Source organism: Rhopalosiphum maidis, chromosome 3 (genome assembly GCF_003676215.2).
Source record: "Rhopalosiphum maidis isolate BTI-1 chromosome 3, ASM367621v3, whole genome shotgun sequence".
Classification (NCBI taxonomy): domain Eukaryota; kingdom Metazoa; phylum Arthropoda; class Insecta; order Hemiptera; family Aphididae; genus Rhopalosiphum; species Rhopalosiphum maidis.
Genome location: NC_040879.1, coordinates 18,968,839 through 18,988,957, shown reverse-complemented (window position 1 = coordinate 18,988,957; position 20,119 = coordinate 18,968,839). Strand labels below are relative to the sequence as shown.

Sequence of the window (20,119 nt, the reverse complement as noted above, 5' to 3'; positions counted from 1 at the left end):
CTTATAAACTTATAAACCACTCGTCCGAATTTCTATTTTTGTACCTCGAAATACTTCGGAAAATATTCTGCTTTAGAAAATGAAATTGAAAATGTATGTTGTCATTCAAGAAAAAATAATAAAATTATTAATTATGTATATACCTATATTTTCTTTTTAAAATTTTTATTTAGATTGAAAATAATGTAAAAAAATATCTTTGAATTCAAAATAGATTTTGAAATAATGAGTGGCGGTATTCGATAAAAGAATCACCTTATATGGAAACTCGACCATTGTCTCGACGAACGGCATCTGCTGCGTTGCATTATATCTAATATATTAAAACCTATATAGATATGTATAATACTATAAAGGGTCAAAAAAATATGTCCTCGCCACGCCACTGAACGTGCGGTAGGTCGCCCACACGCGTATATATTAGCTCATATTCGTTTTACTGGTGAGTGGTATCTATATTATGATGCGGTTTATAAATATAGTGTTGCAGGTGAAAAACTGCTGCAGCGCATATTGTTCGCTAACGATACCGCGCGTTTTATACACATAAAACTATTATTGTATGCAAATTGTGCCGCGGAATATACAGTGCGATGTATGATATAGGTAGATAGGCGGAAAAAAACACTGCACCACAGAGTATATGACCTGCAGCGTATAATATACATGTACCACCTACCTACGGCTATGCACATTGTGTGTACACTATAAACTCGCGCTGCAATTATTATTATAATGTATAATATTATAATAATAATGTAGCAGCGGTCGTGTTGTGTTCGCGCCGAGACGGTGTTTAATGGGCGGGTGATGAACGAGCGTTTCGGCGGTGCGGGGAGGGAGAGCTGCGGTTTCGGTGTTCTTGTCCGTAGACGACAAGGCGGCCATGGGCGGGGGGAGTGGGGAGAACGGAGAAAATCAACGACGGGCCTGTACACATTATCACCGCCGCCGCCGCGCCGTATTTGTTGGCAGTATAGAAGCGGCGGCGGGGCGACGGGGGCACGCCCATCTGATTGGGCCGCGTTGAGCTATCGGCCGACGGGCGGCGGGGAGGGGCGAGATCGATATCCGGACGGCCACGCCCCTTTCCCCCCGCGACCGTGCCCGGTGGGCCGGACTCGACGGGACCGCGGCCTCCGCCACCGACGACCGTCTCTCGACCTGCGCACTGGCCGCCGCCACGTTTTAGTATACCGACGTTAACTCGACTGACCGGCCGCACACGCCGCGCACACATCGCACTCGCACGTCGTACGTCGCACTGCGCACACGACGACTGACGGCGACGCAACCGCGCAGGTATATACACTGTACACGAAACCCGCACCCATCAGTCGACCACGTCTCACGGGCGCGGTGATCGCATTCGTTTTCGGCACGTCCGTTCCGCCGCCGCGTTATATTTTCCACAACATTATTATTCGTATTACAACGGCAAGCGATATGGTCCGCGAGACGACGACGACGGCCGCCGACGCCGCTGCCGGTCGCGTTTAACCCGCAATAATATTATTCAACGAAATTGCTTTCCGTTTCGCACAGCGGTTTTCGAGTGTCCAACACGGTTACGGTACAGTATACCCGAAGAATATCAAATTATTTTCAGGGCCGCGATTTGTCCGCCCACCGCATACCGTGTCGCGGATACCTAGGTTTAGGTATATACCTATTATAGGTTGCCCAGGCATAATATATTGCTGTTCGATCCGTGCGCGCGCGTTTTTCGTTTCGCCGGCCGCATAGGTTCGGTAACGATACCTTGTTACCGGTAATAATATGATAATGGGTACGGCCAACCAGGAACAGCATCCCGCCAGCGCGATCAAAAAGCCCACGGACTTTTCGATCGACGCTATTATGCGCAAAGATGACGCCGCCGCTGCCGCTGCCACCGCTGCCGATTCGAGACACAACATCATGTTCGGTGAGTGCCAAAATAATTTTGTATATTATATATTATTTACCTTTACCTACGCGTGTCTTATGTTTGTTTTTTATTCGTTTATTATACACTATAATATAATATGATAGATTTTAAATATCTACAGGTCTTATATTGACTGCAATATCAACTTGAAAGAAATTTAGTAATATTATAACAATATTATAACTGCGGTAAATTTTCAAATCGTTTGTTTTTAATTTTTATCTATCAATTTCGTTTTTGAGTCATCAGCTTACTATCTAGTAATTATATTATTGTAATCAATGTAATCTTATATCAAAGGTATAGCAATGTAGCTCAATTTAATTAATTACGTTTTATAGTCATATGTATATTTCAATATATACAGCTTTAGGTATTATCCTGTTTATTTCTACGTAGGTTTACCTATTATATAAAATAAACATATTGTGTCATAGCTAGTACATATTTTTGTATACATTACATTTTTATATACTTTGTTACTGATTGTGTATGTAGGTATACATCGTTGTACGCGTATGCCTCGGGAGTCATACTTATAAATACGTTTTTTAATATAACAAAACTATTTTTGGAGCACTGAAACATTAACAGGGATATTATACAATTTAATGACAATATTCTTATTTAGACACAATGATGGTATGATATTTAAATATTTATTTATTTATTTACCTATGTCCTATACATATAATATAAGGATTAAATTCGGCAGAATATATTTTATACACTATTGGGTATTTTATTTATATAATTTTATTACACTTATTAATTATCATTTAACAATATGCTTTGTTAATCAATTTAATTCCATTAAAATCATTGATGTGCAGTATTATAATTTAAAATCTTATTATAAATTATATGAGTGATTTGCTGTAGATTAAATATAATTACTTATTACATAATATAATTATTTATATTATTATTATTTTTACTACAAACATAATTATTATTTATTTTAATATTACCCATACGATATATAAAAAAAATATATATATGGATACCAACTACTTTAATGTAAACCGATTAAATTTGATTATTTATGTATTACTATTGAATTTTGTGTAGGCGCGGAAGGTGAAGGTTCAATGGGTGGGACTGAAGATTTGGACATTGAAGTTGACGTTGTTGAGACTTCGGAACCGGAAGACTTAGCCGCCAACCGCTATCATCGTCGGTCCTCGGTGGATGCGGGCAACGGAAAGCAGAATGGCTCGGCTAGTGGTTCAAAAAAAAAGAGATGCAGAGAAACGGTTAGCGCTTCGTCTGAAGACGGTGACCGGACACCGCCCCCACACGATTCTTCACAGGCTACCTCTAAGAACTTGGCAACAATGTTGGCAAAATGTACCAGTCCAGATTTGGCATCTACGGAATGCTACCTCGAGTCAGTTTCAAAAGAGCTCTGGTCCAAATTTCACGAACTGGGCACTGAAATGATCATCACCAAAACCGGAAGGTACGCATCATGCTACAATATTTAAAATAAATATACTACGAACTAGCTTGTAAGTTTTAGCTATATAGGTATTATTGCGTATTTTGTCGAGCGTATGATTAATTAGGTAATATATAACGTTTGGTACATATAATATTCGTATATTTCATGACAATACGCACTTTCATAGTTCCTTATATAGAACCATACTATATATATATATAGGTAATACATTTTCCGAAACGTCATTATAATTTCTAGTATATATTGTTATATTGTTATATATATTTATGACTGTGTGTGGATATAGAAGAATACATTTTAATTATAATAATATGGAATAATAAACGATTTTCTATTCACAATTATAAGCAATAAGGTTTAGAACTTGAAGTTAAAAATAAACCATAGGTAATATATTTTAAAAATGATATACGATTATGGATTTTCAAAACTCAAGGTCAAATTCGCATAATTTCAGTTCTAACTATAATTAATATTAGTTTGTTATCATTTAACATACTACTGTTCAATTCCATATGGAAAATTTAAAAAAAATTAAATAAAAATGCAGGGTTATTTTCTATTATACAATATATATTTAGGATTATCCAAAATATTAAAAGAAAATTAAAAAAATTGTAAAGTAGTGTAAAATGATAACATATTTATTTTCTTTACTATAATTAAAAAAAATACCTGATGAAATATTTAATGTGTACCTATTTAACGTTTTCTTAAGATTTACTTCCTTAATTTTTATTTTGTAAAATAAATAAGAATTATAATTCTGCTATATATATTAACTGATTATTTTAGATCTAATATTAATTTATTTTGAAATCAGCGGGGTAATAGGTTCAATAATAATAATAATTAAAACAATCGTGGATCGTAAATAATCATACGATTCTTATTATAACTTCCGCTATTAATTATTACAATATACTTAAGTATATATTATTACCAGTTATTGATTTGGAATTAGGTATACATTTTGAATGAGTTCAGCAAGAGACACGGAATAAAAGGATATAAAACTGAATCGCGTGCTTCTATGCATCGTGCATCGTGCCCTGCTGGCACACACATTCATAAATATATAAAAGTATATACTATACAGGACAGAAGTTATTATTAATTACGTTTTATATTGATGTCCCAAACAACCCGCCAATAGTAATAATCTATTTATTATTTATAACTATTATATATTATTATCGACTTGGGTCATTTACGGTCATTTGGATTTCTTTAATATTGATTCGCATACCTATACCAAATAATTTAATATTACACTCTGTGATGAAATCAGATTTTGCATATTTATATGCACGATTTTATTATTATATTGTTGTGGAACTACAGCAAGCATCTATTATATTGAATCATAGTCGTTATTTGTTTGTTATACTCATTAGGTAATTTATTATTTATACTACACACGTGCAAAATTTTCAATCAAAAACGGCGCTTGTAGCGTTATAATAATAAACTTATAAATTATAACACTATTAAGTGTAATTAACTATACTATAAACCATAAGGCAATAATAGATAAGAATTGTACCTGCCAATATGATAATTTAATATGTCTATTTCACTAACTTTCTTGATAAAAAAACTTCTATACAGTTATATGTAATAATGACATTACTTACATAATATACTTATCCGAGATCTAACCATACTGGTTAACTGCTTACAGTAAGCCGATAACTCGAAGGGACAGGTTATGATAAAAGACGCGGCCACGCGGTTAGAACACATCGTTCACATTATTATATTATATTTTATAATAATATACTAGGAGTGATCCATTTATCGCAAGACACTCATTATTTAAAAAAAAAAAAACATGTTTTTGAAAATATTTCTTTTAGGTACATGATATTTCAAGTCGTTATACATACCTAACACTTTTGGAAATCAATTTTTTTAATTTTTTCTCCTTGGAACGGCAGCATAGATTTTTAATTTTATAAACTTCAAAGAAGGTAGAAATATTAGGATCCATAACAATCAAATTTCGCACTAGTAGTTTTTTAGTTAACTTAAAGTAAGGAATAAGGAGTTTAAAATGTGTTAACATTTTTGTTTACAAAAAAAAAAAAAAAATACTAATATACAATGAAAATAAAATTAGTGATAAATGCTATTTTAACGGCATAACATTTTGTACATTTTTTTTTTCGTAAACGTTAATAGTTTTTGAAATAATGAGTGGTCTAACATTTAATGGATCGCTCAGTTGCTCGGTATTCCTATATACCTATATTATATTATTCTAATCGTGCGTTACCGCGGTCGATCTCGCCGCTGTAGGTCTATATCACGCGCTTATAATATAATACTATATGTAGTATGTGTATGTAGGTGCGTATAGCTACATATAATATACCCATATGGCGATATCATATATATATATATATATATATATATCAACAGCACAACGTGTGTGTATATGACGATGATAAAATAATAATACAATGCGGCTAGCGGCTGCCGCAGCAGTAGTTAATAGTCCTCGTGAATTCCTCAAACGCCATAGCTGCAGGTATTGGGTGCACGGTGGACGGTCTCTCTCGGAGACGCGAGCGCGAGATACCGAGACAGACCGCCGCGCGTTTAGAACGTATTATATATTGTGTATATTTTGTTATTATATATTATACGTATACATTGTGTATACGACGTTTAATGCATATGTGTGTGTGCGTGTTGGGACCAAGAGAGTAGCAGCACACACACATACACACAGGTCCGAGCTCACACATAAATACGTGTATTTATATCATTTATGCGTGTGTGAGTGTGTGTTTTGATGTTGTTAAAAGGCATATAATACACGCGGCTATTGTCCCTTTCATGGAGAGATGATAAAACCACGCTCGTCGAGACCTCACACCGCGCCCCATCGGTTACGTCGCGCGATCGTCGTCGTCGTTTATATTGTGGCTAAATACTTTGCGTCTCCCGTGAGTGTGTGTGTACAACTCTACATACATACATACATACTACATACATATATATGCACACATACACACACGCACACAAAACCGTGCACAATTCATTGTAAATAAACGATGGCCTAAGTATTTTTACGTTTTTCTCTACTCGTTCGCTCACTCTCTCTCTCTCTCTTTCTTTCCAACTGTCTATTATCGCTGGTATCTTTCCTCTTTTGGGACTATTGTCCGCGGGAATAAGAGAAAACGTCACACGGTGTATAGCCCCGTCGTATGCGCAGTGTGCATCTAATAATATTAATATATATATACCTATACAAGACCCGAACGCATGCTGTGCAGACGTTTTCCTCAATCCGCTCACAAACCTTTCTGCCCGCAGGGATGGCAATATATCGTCTTTAACTGCAGTTCGTCGATGTATGTACCTAATAGGGGCTATATAATATCCTTTCGGTGTAACACTATCGTTACCCTTCTTGTAATCCTTTGCCGTCGCCGATGCCGCCGCCACCGTGCAATTCAGGGTGCAATTCGTGCGCGCGACAATATAACTTGATACAAAACGATCGTTTTGCTGGCCGACAATGTATGATATACATGTATTATAATACATAGGTAGTCGCTTTAATGCGTACGTCCAACATATTTACCGTTTTCCCCACATATACCAGTTACAACAGTGATGACTCAGTAGTTTTTTTTATTTTTCGGATGCATATCAATTGAGAGTGCATTAAACGTATAGGTATATAATATAATATGATAATACGTACGATAAAAATATTGTAGACACACTATATTGTGTTTGTATTTCTAAAAAATAAGAAAATATTTTATAATATATACTCGCATTAAACGTCCTCTTAATCCCTGAGGTGCGCGCACTGTAGGGGCGAGTTTGTCAGTCTTGTAAACGTGATACATGGCACAATGATTGATAAATTACCCACAACTCTGTTTTCTGTGTCTGTGATGTCGAGAACACAGAAATAATAATAACAATATAATTCATAATAATCCCTGGAGATATGCAGCGATGTCGTGCACCCTAGCTGCGCGACTCGACTGTCCGCAAGACACCCCCAAAACTTCAATTTTTGGCCGTCCGTCTGTAGACGCGGTGGTAGGTATTTGCATAACCGCGGGAATCCTATCGTATTATTTGTACATACGACTGTATATGAGTGTATATAAGTACGCACGAGTCTGCACAGGGAAATATTATGACATGGGTGGGTAGTTATATAATATTTTATGCTACGTTGTTGAGTACAATAAAAGAGCATTCTATACAGTAATATATTATCCATATAATAGTAATAAGTAATAATATAAGCTATCGTCCCACCCGTATATTTCATGTGTTTATGTATTATACAAGAGGTACACGAAGTCACGAACAGACTTTAGTGTTCGTGTTAAATTGTGTGAAATTATTTTTATTATTTTGTATATATACAATAATTTTACATGAGATTTGTGTATAGGTAAAGGTACTATATAGTGTATAGCATATATAATAGTATGTTATGATGGTTTAATGTTTAATAAGACTGATTTAGAAATTTCAATAGGTTCTGCACAGCCTGTACAGATTTTCACTCTTCGTGATGACTTTTTATAATATTTTATATATGCGTATTGGTTATTGCATAGTATTAGTTCTGATGGCTTAATACATATTAATCGTTTTAGGTAAAACAATCTAAAACTTCTCAATAACAGTTGTATTAACATTATGTTATTGATGTTATTATTTATCTGCAATAGAAAATTAAAAATACTATTATTTGTTTATGTATAAGTATACCTATCTACATGAACTCACCAGTAGTAATAAATTGTATTTAAAATAACGAATGAATCTGTTCACTTTATTTGTGTAATTTCTTATTAAATATATATAGGTTGACGATTATAGCAGTTAATGATGTATATTATAATTATCAAATTTATATTTACATAAATGTGTATAATTATATACAAAGAAAATTTTTCGAAATCATTGTTAAGCCTATTTCCGCGCACGTCCGGTATGCACTCCAAAATCCTAATTAATTATACAGGATGATTCTTTTATCAAACAACTTATTATTTCAAAAAGTATTTATGTTTTTGAAAATATTTTTTTACATAGTTTCAAATTGTTAAAAAGACAACGTTTTTACTAAAAAATTATATTTTTAAATATTTTTTATCCTTATAATTTTATAAGTATTTTACTTTTTTGAATGACATCATAGTGTTTTAATTTCATATTCCAAAGCAGAATAATTTTCTGAGTATTTTGATATATAAAATTCGAATTTAGGATGAGTAGTTTATGAGTTCTACTTATTTAAAGTTTAGACAAGCGAAGTAGTGGACAAACATTTTGCGGGGTAACCCCGTACCACTTTACTCCGCGCAACTAAACTTTAAATACGTATAACTCATAAACTACTCGTCCAAAATTCGATTTTATGTATCAAAATACTCAAAAAATTATTCTGCTTTAGAATATGAAATTAAAAATCTATGTTGTCATTCAAAAAAGTAAGACACTTAAAAAATATTTTAATAAAATTTTAAATTTTTTAGTAAAAACGTTGTCTTTTTAACAATTTGAAACTATGTAAAAAAATATTTTCAAAAACATTAATACTTTTTGAAATAATGAGTGTTGTTTGATAAAAGAATCACCCTGTATATAGAGTTTTAGATTTTATAGAATATGGCATAACTTATTGCGTGTACCTACACTATACTTATTTAGAAGACTGTTTAAGTGGTTATAATATATATTAATCTACGATTTGATACCGTTGACGGGTATCTGCAGTAGGAGGTATATATACGGGCGCATAATCGCATTAGCCCGCGGTACCGCGGTTACAAACACAATAATAATATATTATAATCAGCTACCTACCTACATAGTGTAATGAAAGTTTCTATGTTCCAAATACACGTTTCCGTCGCAATAGCCCAATCTTTAAATGTAATTATAATATAGGCGTGCGTATATCGAGTTGGTGACACAGCCATCACTTTACCACTCCTTATATTATACATATACACACACTAATGAATTAAACATTATATTCAAACATTGCTGACGTATAAATGACGCGTGTTATCTCTTATTACTAACATATTATTATCTTCATAATTAAATATCTATACGATCAAATACGTTGAGCGTCTTGGATTTCGCTCGCACATACGTCTTAATCAAACGATTTATGATTGCATTTTTTTCACACATTTGTGTACACTGTACAATCTAATAGCCAATTTATATAATAATATACAAATATGTTTGGTATACAATATAGCATAGCATAGGTGTAATAAGTGGGACTGAGAAGTAATTAGATCCCCCAAAGATTTTCTGGTAAATTATATATAGTTCAAACTCTATATATTCTAAAAATTAAAAACAGTAGGTAAATTGGAAAAAAAGGTTTACAAAATTTTTGATTTAGGTACCTATAATTAATTTTACAGCTTAATGGCTGTACATTTAATTCTGAATTAGCTTATATTAGGTATGTATAAAATATTGCAGATGATATTTTTAAAAGTTCGAGGAAATTGGATATAGTTTGTAATATTTAAAAATGAAAATTGGATAATATCTATAAAAATAATTTTATGTAGGTATTTAGAATTCAATTGTAACACAAATAATTGTATTTATTATTGAATTTAAGTCTTTTGGTATAGACATGATTTTTACAATTTTTTACTTAAAATATATATTCCTTACCAAATAAAATTCCTAATATCGCTAGTGTTAAAACTGTTAAATATAGTCAGATAGATATTATATTATAATATTATATGCTGTGGTGTGCTCTTCACAAAATTTTATTATTTTACCTTAAATAACATGCTGAATTGATGCATATATAATAATATTGGGCTGTTAAAGTTCTACAATATATTGTAATAATCGTATCGGCCACACGCGACCTCGCAAACAGATGAAAAATTATTTTTCACTGTATATCCAATGCATACTATCACGCAAGCGAGCGCTGAGGTAGTAAGTATTGAACATTTGAACAATAATATACGAGTATAATAACGCGATGAATAAATAAAATATAATAAAACGTGAACGTGCAGCGGGTCTCTCGACTGGTTATAACCATTACACGCATATAGTTACAATATAATATATACACAAATAATAAATATATAAATATATATATATATATATATATATATAGGTGTGTGTGTGTTCCAGCGCATATTTAATATATCCAGCTATATAAATAGGTGTCGCCAATAAAAAACAATAATAATTCTCACCTTTATATGATGGTGGCGGGTTTTTGACAATTTTGTGACCGGACACCGAGTAATAAAACGTGCAGGTATTTCTATATATTATATTATTATATACCTACCTACCCGCGGTGATATAACGTCGTATACGTCTCGACGCCATAGAAAATTATCGTCAAGTATTTTTTTTTTCATTCGAATATTGATGTCGACCCGTGTGTAAAGAGGCGGTCGCATTATATTATTAAAAATGTGTATACAATACATGTTATATATATATATATATATATATTATTTCGATGTATGTGTGCGTTTGTGTGTGTGTATATGCACACAATGGTTCATGTTGATTGCTGATTTTGTGCACATTTTGCGGTTTGATTTGCACTGCGCGCAATATACGCTCATTGTAACTCGTCCAGCGTTCACACGTCACGCGAGTTTCATGTATGTATATAATACATAATATTATTATTCACGTATCATATTTATATTATTGATATTTATTATATAACAGATGTGCTCTTGTTATTTTTTTTTTTAGATATACCTGTTGGTGGTTATTATTACTTTGCTAGGGGTTATATATATATATATATATATTATAGTAGTGGCGGACCGAACTGTAGTTTGGATAATTTTTGAGGCATAATAACAAGGTTTAAAAGTCAGCGACATTGAAAATATTACGTATCTTATCACCAAAAATAAAAACTGTTAAATGTTATAATAGTATATTTATACAAATCTAATATTCTCGAAAACTATACCTTATCGTCGTCGCTGCATTTCATACAATATACAGCGGGGCTTGCACCTATTCTTAATATAATATATAATATAGAATTTATAAATTTTGTACGTATTTCTGAAAGTAAATATTATGTAAGCATGAGCGTCTATCGTCTATGAAAAATGTTATTACACCAGCAATTATAAGTTTGGCTGCATACGCTATGCATGTTTATTATATAATCTTAAAAAGCCGACGGGGGAGCAAAATAAAAAATAAACGTTATACATTCATAAAATTCGTTGTGTAAATATTACAATATGATATTATAATAATATTGTATTTGTAATTTGTAAACTATATTTGTGTACCTATTACAGTTTTTGTGGTGTGACTTTGGGGACGCGATTTTATACCCTATATAATATATTATATTGTTGGTACGTCCGTTGACGAGTCGCACACACGTATCACACGCACTGACTGACACATGTCAAACGTAATTTCACGCCCGTTGTTATTCAAATAAAACATAACAATAATCATAGTATAATATCATCGGCTGCTGCTTCTGACGTTATAACTTATATTGTTTCACATATATTATATGTGTGTATATGCGGAAAAACCCGAACGGTCGCCAGCTTTATATTATAATATTATATTTACATAAGTGGGAAACGTGTGCATATACAAATATTATTTCTAGTATGCCCCATTCACATGGTATGTATAACGTACAATGTACCGCGACGGGAAATAAACTTTTCCATTCTGCTATATACAGACACCAGTTGTACAGTCCGTATATATAAATCCCGATTTGCCTATTTGGCTATGTTACTATAATATGTTATACGATATTGCTGATTTCGTCGTTCATTCCGATCCTAACGTGTTCAAGTATACAACAATACTAATACAAATTGTAAATTCGGTATCAGAAATCGGATTTTTCGTCTATTTATTATATTATACGTGTATAATAATAATAGTAATAATGTACGCTAACAAAACAGCGCGCGGGTCACGGTCCGACTGCAAAGTACAACAAGCGCTTGTTAAGCGCTCCTCCTAGTGCCACCACAATAATAATATATTACACAAACATAATAATATAATATAGTAGGTACACATAAAACCACAAATTATTATTGTATATACGCACAATTTCGCGGCGGCTATATCGTATATTTGTATATACTGACGTAAATGATATTACATTGACCTACGTACATAATATATCATACATATGTGTATAAACGTGCTCGTACAATAAAAATCGCATTTCGTGTGTAATATAATGTATTTGCGTGTCTGTCATCTGTGCATGAAATTCACAACTGCGTTTATATTGTAATGTACACAATAATAATAATAATAATAACAATAATAATAATAATAATACGCGATGATGATAAAACACAACGCGGTTTTCGCCACCGAGGCCTTTGTATAGTGTCAAACAATTCACACGTCGCGAGTTTAACTGCCGTCACCACCGCCACCACCACCTCCGCGTTAGTAAATTGATCGTTTGTTTGCCGGTTGGACAGAAAAAGAGAGAGAAGAGAGACTAAAAACACCTTTGACACAACACTCTCGGTTTCAGCGTTTCGTATATATGCAGTGCATACATGGTGTATGTGTGCGCGTATTATTTCGCACCCCGTCCGAGGGGCGTCGTGTGTTTTGTTTACATACGCTATACACGCACACACAACCCATGTAAGAATTCTATATATATTATATTGTATGGCTGTAGGGTTGGTGTATTTATATATATATTATAATTGTACTCGCGGTCCGTCTTTCGAATTTTCTGGGCGTTTCAAAATATTATATGTTGTCTTTCAAAGGGCAGGAACAAGATTTTTGGATCGTCTATACATTTTAGGTGACTCTTGAAAAATATAAATATCTACTAATGCTTGCTAATTTTAAACTATTTTCGAGCGTGACGTCGCGATTGTTATTCAACTTCAACAAGTATACCTACGAAAACTAAACACGCCATTTATACGATAATATTAAATTTTATATCGGGAAAAAAATCAAGTAGAGTCGCGGGTAAAAAATTATAATGATATATATTATAGGTACGTTTTCGCGTATTTTGACTAGAGGCGCACGTTTGACCGTCGCATGTTTGAATCGTCGAGAGAATTATTAATATTGTTGTAACGATAACGCACGTAGGTACTGGGTATACTACTGCAGTTATATACCTATTAATTGCCAGAAACGATGTGAAAAAAAAAATAATAAAGAATCGTGTTTAAAATAATAATAATAATAATATACTATTTCCACTGCTCGCAGAACTCGAATTATATGAAATAACATATGAAATATTCGTTGATATTTTATTATTATTTCGTTTTTAATTATATTTTCACCGGTTTGAGTTGCGTTCTAACGCACACGTAATGCAATACATAATATATATGTATATATTATACCCACGTAATATTAATAACAATAATAGCATAATCTAATGGCGACAAAATATGCGTGTTTCGCGGGCGGCGTGCGGTGTACAATATATAATTTGTGAAATTACCAAAAGTGTATACATAGAAGTTATTATAATATTACATACAGAGGTACTTTTTTTATGAATTTATATATACATTATATGAATATTTGGTGGTTGCGCACATATATATATGTTATACATTTGTAAGTATATACAAAACCGTCGAACCTGCACGCCGAGGCGGTGCAACAATAATAATAATTTTGACCGTTTCCATGGGAAACTATATATTGCGATAATTATAACACGTACACACCATTAAATGCATTAAAAGTATATACACATATATTATACGCGACTCGTTTCTTTTTGTATTTAAATAGTTATTTTTTTTATGTTATTTTAGCATCAACAGTGTTTATTTTTTTAATACTGGAGTTTTTCGACTCCATGCGGTAGGCGCGATATGTATCTATTAGAAAACGTACCACACACGAGTCGATGGACCGGGTGGCACATAAAATGCGAAATATACATAGAAGTCTGTGACGTGTGAATGGCCCATGGGAAGGTGGGTGGGCGGAGGGTGACCCGATATTATATTTTATATAGCACTAGATTTCACTAATGCCACCACATTTTAATATATCTATAATATACGCACACGTATATTATTATTATGTATTTATGTTGTAAAAAGCGAATAATGGAAATAGAAAAAAAATAATAAAAAAGACCTACGTGCATTATCCTCGGGCGTAAATATACGCACGCGGTGCACGGATTACCTACGGGCGCGGAACGGACGAAAAATACCGAAATCTCTCAAATTGTTTTTTATTCCACGTGTGCGCGTCTAAACGACGTGAATTACCATATAATTTGTGCGCTTATAGGTAGGTACATTTGCCGCCGCCGCTGCGGGTCAGATATACACATATATATATATATATAGCTGCAGCAGGTACATATTATAACATGTATATAATACTTACCGTAATTTCTTCTGTTTTTTGTTGTCGGTTATTATCGTCATTAATTTTTTTTTTTATTATTATTATAATTTTCTATACAACCCGCGCGTTACACGTACCGCGGTCGACATCGGAGGCCCTGTCGTGGCGTATATTATGTGTCTGTACTCACCTTTATATATATGTGTGTGTGTGTGCTAGCATTAGCCGACGCCCTATATACAATATATATAAGGTGTAAATTACGCGTTTTCGGGACGCTGTCGTTATTGTCGTTGGCGCGAGCTCCGAAAATAATATAATATTAAATATATTATAATGTACACGATAATATAGGCGCTGATGAGCGGTTCGCGTGATATTCGGCGGCGGCGACGGCGACGGCAGCCCGGTGACAGCCGTCGGTTGGCTCCGCCCATTTGACTTCCGGTTATTATTAAGCCCGCCACTGCTGCAGCGCCGCCACCACCCCATTACGAGTACTCTATCTCGGTCGTTATCATCATCATTACAACGCGTGTATGTGTGTGTCACTTCGTATAAGAATAATATGGAAAAAAATTACCCGACTACAATAATATATTATACGCACAGTATATACATATATTAATATTATAACGTACCGACCGTACATATCCTTCATAATGAATTTAAAAAATAAAACCGCGCACACGTATATAGTGTACACGTTTTTATACGCGAACGCGATACCGTCACAAATTATTGTACGCCCGCCGACATTAGAACGCAATTAGCGGCGACGAGCTTCCTCCTTTTTCGTGTGCGCGCCTCATATACCTGTATGTATGTTTTATAATGCGTAAATAGTAAATAGGTACGGCCGAGTTTTATACTACTATTATTATTATTTTTATTTTATTAAATAGTATGCAGTATGTACGGCCCGTGTCTTCTATTTTGTTTCGTTTTTCGAGTGTACCTATATAGGTGACGTGTAAGATATAATATGTGCATGTATAGTGTAATGTGTTCTATACTGTACTCGCTTAAGTTATTCCTCCCATTTGATGTGCGATCCATTCGCGTCGTCCGTCCGAAGACACGGCACTATACTTTATTAAACTCGTGAATTATTCATACGCGCGCGCGCACACTAGTATTGCATTGTAATCGTAATTAAAAATATCGCAAAAGTTAAAGGTACATTATATGTACCTACCACAAAGCCATTGCGCCCGTACCTATACAATATTAGATAACCCAAATTGTTGACATTCGAAATTGATGTGGGATAATCGCCGATATTGGATAAAAAAAATTTTTAATACTTATAATAAAAGTTAAACTTTAAAAGATTACATTTGTAATTTAAAATTGATAAATTTATACAATACAATTTAAACTTTCATCGAATTATACTATATAAGGCAAAATCTATACCTAAATCATTGATATAATCATGTGTAGTCCATTTATATATATATAACATATACACAATTGTTGTAAGAAAATTATCTATAGAGATAAATATTTATTAAAACTTGTGCATATTATTCTAGAATTAGATAATAGTAATTTTTTATAACTTTAATTTAAAGTGATATTTATTCTATTAATTTTACATATATTATTCTCAATATAATGACTGCAAAATAAGCGACACGATATTATGACTATATTATATATATATTATATTATTTAAACAGTCGTATGTCATCTGCACAATCTCGAAAGTATGGTCATCAGTTTTCGCTATACTTTGTGCGTATAGTAAAATACACTGAACCATAAATATATTATCTGATATTTATTTATTGAAATATTTTACGGGTTTGGACCCCAATTATATGAATATATTTAATACTACATTCTAAAATATTTTTAAATAATAAAAATAATCAACTTTATAAAACAAAAATAAAATATAAATAGTTCTATAAGTATATACATTTATATGCTTAAATAAGTTAGCAGAAACATGATTTTTAAATGAGCGAAAAGAAATATAACAAAACGGATCGATGTTATAATTATTTACAATCTATATTCTATATGATAGGTACTTAATAGTGGTGTATTAGAATCATTATTTCTGATAAATTAGTAGCTCGAGATTTGAAATAGAATAGGTTTATTAATCAGGTGTGAACTGAGTATATTATTATATTGTTGTGTCCTCTTATGAATTCTCGTGGAAATCCTATTAAATTTCATTATCTCTGTTTGTAAGAATATCTATAGGTACTTTGACACGAATATTTGTTTATTAAATTTTCTCCAGTGGTGTGTTCCATAATATATTCATTGTGTATACATATATAGTATATAATAATATAATATGTATAAAAAATATATACATTATTCGTGTAGGTACAATATAATTTCATAAAACGTTGTAAACCATTACATAATTGATATATTTTAACAAATCAAACGTAATTTGTTAATACGACAACTTCAACGTATATAGAGATATAAAAATAAGAACGAGTTTGAACACATTTTTGGATTATGCCACAGATCTCCTGAAACTGTGCGTGTAAAATATATTAACAACGCACGTGCGGATTACGCGTATGTATATACGAGTACATATCGCCGCAGATGAGGTGACTAAAAACTCGCTCGACACAACATAGGTAGGTTTATACACCTGTGACGATCGATTGGATTATAATAACCGCTGCATACAAGCGTTAAAACGAATATTAATTTACGCGGATGCGGGAAATATTATCATAATACGCGAGCGAGAATTATAAATGTATAATATACGATTTCTCTTCGTTTTCGAACCCGACGCTAATCCCGCACTGAGCCATACCGGACGCGCTGCGTTAATAGACGAATTTGACTATTTTAATCTGCCCTCTCTCCCGCTAACAAATCTGTAGGTGTGAAATTGTTACCGGACCGAAAATTAGAATTGGCATCGCGGATTATGTGTTATTTTATACTTAACTTCCGGTCCGGATCAAACGGCTTAACGCGGCAAAACCGATTGATTGTTGTCCCATCACCACCGCACACAATATATATATATATATATATGTACCTACCTACTTCATGATTAAGTGTGTGCCACACATGTACAAAACCGGCTAATATAAATTACGTCAAAATGTTTTTGATCGCGAAACTTTTTAATTATGGAGAACTTAAGGTTTGCAAGTTCAGAAATGTGTGCATCAATCACTCCAATAAATTATATTTAATGCGGTATTTCGATACATACCGCTTTTCAAATTTATCTAAACCTGAAAAAAATCGCACATATAATTTATAGGATTTTTTGTTTTTCGAGAAAACATAAATATATCCACTAATCGACTAATCAGCTGATTGTTTATTTTTTATGTTATTGGTACTGTAGGTACACAATATCCGTTTTATAAAATAAGTATGTTGACTGTTTTTCAATGGTTTTCAGGAATCTGTCAAAATAAATGCAAAACCACGTAATGGCGTGATGTAGGTACCGTAGCCATTTAAAATATATATTTTTTTGTATACTCATTGTATTTATTTAGACGTATTCATTCAATTATATAAGTTTTTATACTGTCTACTAGTTAATTATTAACGTATATTGCTACTTATTATAGCTATTGCCTATTAGTTATTCAAGTTATTTTATAGTCAGTTGTCAGTTCCTATTAATATGAGGATTAGTATGTATTCAAAATTAGTAATTATAGGTACACGCATTTTACGTATCGATTCCGATTTTTTATACACACATTACTTTGTTATAAATAGTTTATAAATTTGCAATAATTGGAAAAAAAAAATCATTTATAAATCATAGGTAATGCATATTTAGCATGGAAATTAAGTATATTAGAGTCAAGATAATATGACTGTTGTATACCAATAGCATCAGTAGCAATAATATGTAATGATATTATAGTAAAGTTAACTATATAATATGAATATTGTATACATATAGTGTAATATATACAAAGTACAAGCTTTACAAAGTAGGTATATGTTTTTATATATTGGTGTCTATACTCTATTAAAATACCTTTATAGTCTAGTTTAGTGGTAATATACTAAAGTAGCATTACAGTTTATACTTATATAATATATGCTAAATAGCAAAAAAGTTTTTTTCGCACTTTGTACACGGAACACAGACGAAATAATAATAGTAATAATAATAATTAGTAATTATGACTAATGAACAAAATAGTATCAAAAACGGATATCGTGCGCACCGGGTCTCTCGATGTAGAATTACAATTACACAGAAATCTACTCACGGTCATGTTTGGGTAATAAAAATGATTTTATTACGTATATAATATAATATATATGTTTATATGTTGTACAATAGTTTTTGTGTGAGTTATTACTTTTGTTTATTACATCCGGGTGTCCTGGTGCAACAGCAGAAATGCCCCCGCGCCGGCCGTATAAATGTAGAAACCATAAAAAAACCCTAGGTACAACATTTTATATTTCGTTACTCCGATAATAACGAAACTAAATATCTGTATTACTTTAATTTCTATATTTGGTAAAAGGTTGTCGTTGTTGGGCTGAATACAATATAATATAGGTAATGCTATTATTACTGCTGCAATACGTTTAATGAATTATTAGTTAATATTAGACAAAATGTGATTATGACCGTCCTTATTTATATATCTATGTAAATTGTATGTAATAATTGTACATTATGTTTTATATTTGTGTTCTATAATAGGCACAATATATCATAATAATCTTATATAGATGGCGAATGTATGCGAGTACGTTTTACCAACCTGCACCCATCTGCGTCACGCTGCATAATAAATGATGTATTTATGCACATCACTAGCGACTTATCTGTAAATACTAATATATTATATATACATAATAACACTCGTGAATCGTGATACTTTGATTATTGTGTTATGCCATTTATCCTATATATACTATTTACTATTTACATAAGATAAAAGTATATAATATCTCTAGCAACGTATACAGATACATGGAAGGGGGCCTATATAAACTATAACCCGTTATATCGGAATTGGATATGTTTGTATTATTCTTATCCTTGTAAAATATTATTTTAATTTCGAACAAAATTATTTTATTTCATTTAAGATTTAGTTATTTAGTTCATATATAAATGACCGATTAGCACAAAAGAGTTTACAATTTTATTTTTTATCGTCCCATGTGCATGCCGTTCTCAGTTTCCAACACCCAACACATCATACATAGCTCGAATCCTGAAATCAGAACCCGGTCTTATGTACATACTGTAACGACAAACATTACAAGAATTATATAATTACAAGCTGTTCTAATTCGCATACATTTATGCTTTACGTCATAACAATTTCATTACGAAA

At 32.5% G+C, this 20,119-nt stretch overlaps 1 protein-coding gene across 1 annotated transcript in view; it reads left to right on the top strand.

Annotated features, from left to right (window-relative positions):
* Nucleotides 1–1,212: 1,212 nt before the first annotated feature.
* LOC113558451 (T-box transcription factor TBX19-like) overlaps nucleotides 1,213–20,119 on the top strand; it is a 60,017-nt gene continuing 41,110 nt past the window's right edge. The window contains exons 1-2 of the mRNA XM_026963908.1: nucleotides 1,213–1,927; nucleotides 3,002–3,392. Of these exons, the coding sequence (XP_026819709.1) occupies nucleotides 1,780–1,927; nucleotides 3,002–3,392 (539 nt within the window). The 5' untranslated portion in view covers nucleotides 1,213–1,779. The remainder of the gene's footprint in view (nucleotides 1,928–3,001; nucleotides 3,393–20,119) is intronic.